At 42.7% G+C, this 6070-nt stretch overlaps 1 protein-coding gene across 1 annotated transcript in view; it reads right to left on the bottom strand.

Annotated features, from left to right (window-relative positions):
- Frmpd3 (FERM and PDZ domain containing 3) overlaps positions 1 to 6070 on the bottom strand; it is a 95910-nt gene that overhangs the window by 50289 nt on the left and 39551 nt on the right. The window contains exon 5 of the mRNA XM_028767494.1: positions 3996 to 4100. Coding sequence (XP_028623327.1) covers positions 3996 to 4100 — 105 coding nt within the window. The remainder of the gene's footprint in view (positions 1 to 3995; positions 4101 to 6070) is intronic.

The raw sequence follows: 6070 nt of genomic DNA, 5'->3' as shown, positions 1-6070 counted from the left end.
TCTCTCTCTCTCTCTCTCTCTCTCTCTCTCTCTCTCTCTCTTGCTCGATCTCTCTCTCACTCTCTCTCTTGCTCGATCTCTCTCTCACTCTCTCTCGCTCTCTCTTGCCTTTTGGAGACAGGTTCTTATGTAGCCTCAGTCTGGAACTCACTGGAACTCACTGAGTGGAGCAGGCTAGCCAGAATTCACAGAGATCTGTCTGCTTCTTCTTCCCAAGTGCTGAGATTAAAGGTGTGTACAACTATGCCTGGTTCTTTAGGCCTTTTTAGATATGGATCCTGGCTGCTTCTCTGGCTTCATGTCTCACCATTGCTAGAAACCTCACTTCTTTCATGCCTCCGGATCTCTGACAATTCATCACTCAGGAACTGCCTTATTAGCTTCAAGGCTCTCAATGTCTCTTATACTGAAACACTAAGTGCTCATAGCACACACACAAAAATCACTGTGATAACCAAAAATACTCTCAAACATTTCCAAAAGCTCTTTGAAAGTGGGCTGCATTGATCCTGGTTCAAAAGCACTCACTGGCAAAGCCCATTTCTGAACAACTGATAATTCCTTAGCGGAAGCTTTCCTGGAAGGGGGTCCATTTATAAATAGTGAATGTGAATTTATCAATTAACAAAAAAATCAATTAAATAATGGCCATTTTTTTCTGGCTTACTTTTTCTCTCCCTGGCAAGCTCCTATTCAATCTTCAAAATCAAGCTCAAACATGTATTTTATAAAACCATGAATCTAGTCTTCCCATGTTTTTTATAGAATCATATATACTCCTTTCTTAGCCCCCCCCCTCACACACACACACACTCACACTTTTTTGTTTTTTTGGTTTTTCGAGACAGGGTTTCTCTGTGTAGCCCTGGCTGTTCTGGATCTCACTCTGTAGACCAGACTGACCTCAAACTCACAGAGATCTGATCTGCCTACCTCTGCCTCCCGAGTGCTGGGATTGAAGGTGTGTCCCATCACTGCCCAGCAACACACACATTTTTTTTGGTGAGTGTGACAGGGTCTTCCAATGTTGCCCAGGTTAGTTACAAACTCATAACTCTCTTTTTTCTAACTCCCAAGTGCTAAGATAAAACTATGTGCTACCTAGGCTGGTTTCTTTTTTTTTCCTCTCTGAGTACTAGGACTACAAACATGTATCACCATGCCTAGCTTCCAGCAATATTTCGAAGAACATCTGTCATTGAGAATCAAACAGTAAACTCAGAGCACAAAGACCACGTCTAGTCATCGTTATTGTGCCAGCAATGAATAGCATGGCTGGCACATAGTCGGTGTTAAATAAGTGACTGCTAAATGAATGAACAGTGGGCGTTTATTGTATGCTTACTTGAATGATTAGATTCACAAGGAGGATGCACACATTTCCTGGGCCAGCATCATCTGTTCTATGGGTAATTGCAGTGTATAGGTGGCCAGATTCTTTAACTCAGTGGCAGCCACAGAGCCTCTATTGCATTCTTAGCTCATGCTGAGCATTCAGAGAGCTATTGTGAAAGGTAGAGATCTTAAGATGGCACTGGTGGGTGCACACATCTTTAGTCCCAACATTGGAGAGGTACAGGCTGGTATATCTCTGTGAATTGGAGGTCAGCCTGGTCCACATAGGGAATTCTGGAACAGCCAGGGCTACACAATGAGACCCTGTTTCTGATAGATAGATAGATAGATAGATAGATAGATAGATAGATAGAGTCCAACTTGAATTCCTGCTGCCATTCCCTGTCATGTATGAACATTACGAACCTTAAACAAAGTACCTGGTATAAAGAGGGTAAGGCTTCTGTGCAAGGCCAATTGGGATCTGAGTTTTGAATGAGATAGATTATCAGAGAAGCCTAAGTAGATCAGTTCAGATCTAGCAGCTGTTGTGGATAAAGCATCAAAGATGCAAATCCTGAGCTTGGGTGTGGCCAACAGTGATGGGGAGCCAGAAGGCAAGTTGGATGGGATCAAACCAAAGAGGAAAGTCATGGATATCAATCAATTTGGAAAGGTGTGATGTCCAGGCCTTGCTGATCCTACAATGCCCCACTCCTGCCAGGCCCAGAGGCCCAGACTCTCCAGGCTGATGATGCTCGGCACTGGTATGTTTTATTTAGCACACTGGGTTGGACTCAGATAATTACTTAATTGATTTTGCTTAAAAATAGAGTTGGCAAGGAACGCCCACAGGAATTATTTTTGTTCTGGCTGCTTAATAAAGCCTTGGAACACAAGGGGAAGGGGACGATGGGGCATGCTGGTGTCACCTGGACTTGGACTCTCCAGGTCTGAACAGACTGCTGTGGTCCACACAACCAGCAATTGAGAGGGTTGGAAGATGGATGTGTTTTCTCTACTAGACAAAGAGTATCAAGTCAAGCTTGGGGCTTGTCCAAGAGACAAGTGACCTCTGGGTAGGTTCTAGCTGCCTTGGAGCAGTCAGTTGCTATTCTGGTTGAACTGGAGATGGTTCTTCAATCTGCCTGTGGCCTGTGAGGTATGGAACTTGAAGGCTGGGAGGAAGAAGAAGGAAGAGAAGGAGAAGAGAAAAGAGGTAAAGGGGGCAAGGCAGGAGCTCTTCATTGCATGTCCTGGCCTTGACTGTTCTTTTGAAGTGGGATAGGATACATCTGTCCATATTTTTCAACTTAATGCTTATACCCTCAGACTTTTTAATATTTCAGGACCCCAATGTCTCACTGGTGACTTGGACCTTGTGATCTGTTTTACTCTGAGCCACAGGAGCTCAGTCCTGTTCCCTCTCTTTTCTGAGTATCAGTCCTTTAACCATTTAACTGTCTCTTTAACTGTGTCTCTTGGGATTCACATGGGATCCTGAGTGTTAATTATTTAGACAGACTTCTAGGTGTCCTTTGAGCTTCCTGGTCTTCCGCACAAAGGGATGCATAAAGGCCTGAGCTGGGTTTGGGGAAGAGAGGCAAGGAATAGATGGAAAACACCTGTGTTCTTTCTCCTTCCTTCCTGGTGGTTCTACCTCGGAGAACTACAAAAATGCCTGGCATCCTGCTGACTTCTCTGCTCAGTCTGGTACTGTTGCTATGTCTCTCAACAACTGCAGCTGTGTCTTAGTACATAAATGATCAGGCTTCCTGACAGCCCAGCCCATCCTAGAAAAACACACCAGGGCCAACTTATCTCTACTCCGACTAGGACATCAGCAAATTGTGCAGATTTCTGGGCCAGACTTCATGGCGGCTGTACACACTGACTTCTGCTCTCCACCTACTTCTTCTCATCTGCAGATCTCGGGTAGATGGCTTACTGCATGCATCCCTAACTAACAGCAAGAAATCTGTGGGCTAGCCAGGAAACCCTAGATTGGCAGCTGCCTGGCATGGGCTGGTCAAACTTTGCTTCTTGAGATGATATCACACAGCAGGAGATTTACTATACTCTCAGTCTGTATCACTTGTCCCCCTAACCCTACCCCAGAGAAAGGTTGCCAGTGGCAAGGAGCAGGTATTTCTTTTGGATCCCTTCTGGTGCCTGGGAAAAAGTTAGTGTCTTAAAGCAGAGTCTGTACCATTGCTGCTAGGCAGCTACCCATCACCACCATCTTCTTCAGTCAAGATGTGGAATTGCAGGGCCACTTAAATGTGAAGAGAGTTCAATTTCACCAGCCACTTGTTCTCTGGGTCTTCAGAAAACCATTACTTCCTCCCTGTTTTTATCAAGCAGCCCAAAGATGTTTATGGAACACTTGTCCTGACTGTACACTATTGTGCTAGGGATGGAAATTTCTCTAAGTACCATGAAGATCCAGAGGGAATCAATATGTTTTTTTTCTCTTCCTCCCAATCCACTCTGGATGTCACACACTCCTCTCTCGTCAGTCCCCACTCACTCAGAGCACCAGGATCCTTATGTTGCAACCCCTTCATAAAAGCATCCACTGCCAGAAGCCCCTGATTGAGACTCAATTGCCAGGTTGATTCTGGCCAAAGAGAGAGAAGGGAAGCCAAGACGGCACTTACTGCATCTGTTTCTCCAATTGCCACCTGCTCAGAGAATCGGACCTTCACAGGATTGGACCTCAGTTTGGCCTTCTTTGCAGCACTGATGAAGGCAGATTTAGGGGACTGGAAAAAGAACAAAGGGTTGGTGAGTTCTCCATTCCTTCATAATATTAGAGTTAAGATGTCTCTCTCAGTACAACTGAATCTGGTGGTTCACACCTGTAATCCCAAGAACTCAGGAGGCTGAGCTAGCAAATCGTGAGTTTGAGACCAGCCTAGACTACCACTGTGAGACATTATCTCAAAAAAGAAAATACCAGTACAGAGATATTTTGGCTTTCTGATCGATGAGTCAATAGACAAGTATTGATTGCCTATTAAATACAAGGCAATGTGCTACAAGGCAATGTGCTAATTGTCTCCCAGTATGATTGGTGTGTTGTGTAAAAGCTGGGCTTGAATTGAATTTGGATAAACTGAATCCCATTATAAATTCTCTAAGCCTAAGGAGGTTTGAAAAAAAAACCCAGTAATCATATACATTAAATTTTTATATATTCAGTTTTCCTAATATGAAATTGACTTGAATAGTAGACTTCGTTGTGTGTGAATACACACTTCCCAGAGGCTCTCCAGAAATAATCTTATTGTCTCACAAGTGTGCCCCTAGATAGGAGACTTATAACAAATATGTTTGAGATCTGAGAGAGAGGAAGCACAGCCCTCCAAAATGACTCATCCATACTTTCTGAACTATTCAGGAAGAGAGAGATGAGCGATTTAGCTCAGTGCCCCTGGCTTTCTACTTCCAAACGCTGCATCACTTTGTGTATTCAATTCTGCATGAAATGCTCAAAGAATCAGTCAGGCTCTCTTATTCTTGAAACCTTTCCCAAAATTCAGCAGGAAGCATGATTAGCAAACACTGCAAACTACAGTTAGCCCTTGTTACCCACAGCTTTGCATCCGTGCATTCAACCAAGCACAGATTAAAAATACATGAAATAACAACAACACCAAACCGTCTGTCTATGCTGAACATGCACAGACATTTTTCTTGCCTCCATTTCCTAAACAACACAGTGTAACAACTATGTACATAGCATTTACTGTGTATTCAGAATCTTAAGTCATCTAGAGATGATTTGAAGTTTTTGGGATGACGTGGGTAGATTCCATGTAAATACTATGCCAGTATATACATATATAAAGAACTTGAGCATCCATGGATTTAGGTATCTATGGGGGCCCCCTGGGCCCAATCCCCCTATGGAGAACAGGGAAAGTGTTCTGATTCTAGTCTTCTGTTGAGCTGCCGACAGCCTAGCACTTAGGAAATGCAAGAGTCATGCTGAAGTTTCTTGTCATTAGGAGGGCTTATTTATGCATTTGATTAATTTAACAGTGGCTTATCACATGTCTATCAATATTCTAGATGATGAAGAATACAGGAACAAAACTGACCAAATTCCATGTCCTTGGAGTGTGTCTATTCTTTCAGGGACAACGAGACAATTATAAAAAGTTATTTTTGAAACAGCCTTGCTATATATTCCAAGCTGGCCTTGAACTTGTGATACTGATACTCTTGTCTTAGCTCCCCAAGTGCTAGAATTACAAATGTGTAGCACTGTTTTGGGCTAATAAATATCTTTTATGTAGCACATAACTACAGTAGCACTCTCTTCTGTAATTTTACTTTTTTTTTTTGAATATAGGGCCTCATATAGCCCAGACAGGCCTTGAACTCACAATGTAGCCAAAGATGACCTTGAACTTCTGGTCCTCCTAACTCCACTATCCAAATTCTGGGATTATAGGCACATGCCATCATGCCTAGCTTGCAGTTTCACCTGTGGTTTCAGACACTAATTATTAATTTTAGTTCAAAAATAATACATGAACAATTCTAGAAACAAATTAATACATTTTAAATAACTTTTATTATAGTACATTGTTATAATTGTTCCCTCTCTTTCTCTCTTTTCCTCTCTCTTTCTTTCTCTCTTCCTTCCTTCCTTCCTTCCTTCCTTTCTTCCTTCCTTCCTTTCTTTCTTTCTTTCTTTCTTTCTTTCTTTCTTTCTTTCTTTCTT

This window comes from Grammomys surdaster, unplaced genomic scaffold, assembly GCF_004785775.1.
Source record: "Grammomys surdaster isolate TR1022 unplaced genomic scaffold, NIH_TR_1.0 173, whole genome shotgun sequence".
Lineage (NCBI taxonomy): Eukaryota > Metazoa > Chordata > Mammalia > Rodentia > Muridae > Grammomys > Grammomys surdaster.
The sequence above is the reverse complement of the archived record's forward strand: the minus strand, read 5'-3'. Positions and strand labels throughout refer to the sequence as shown.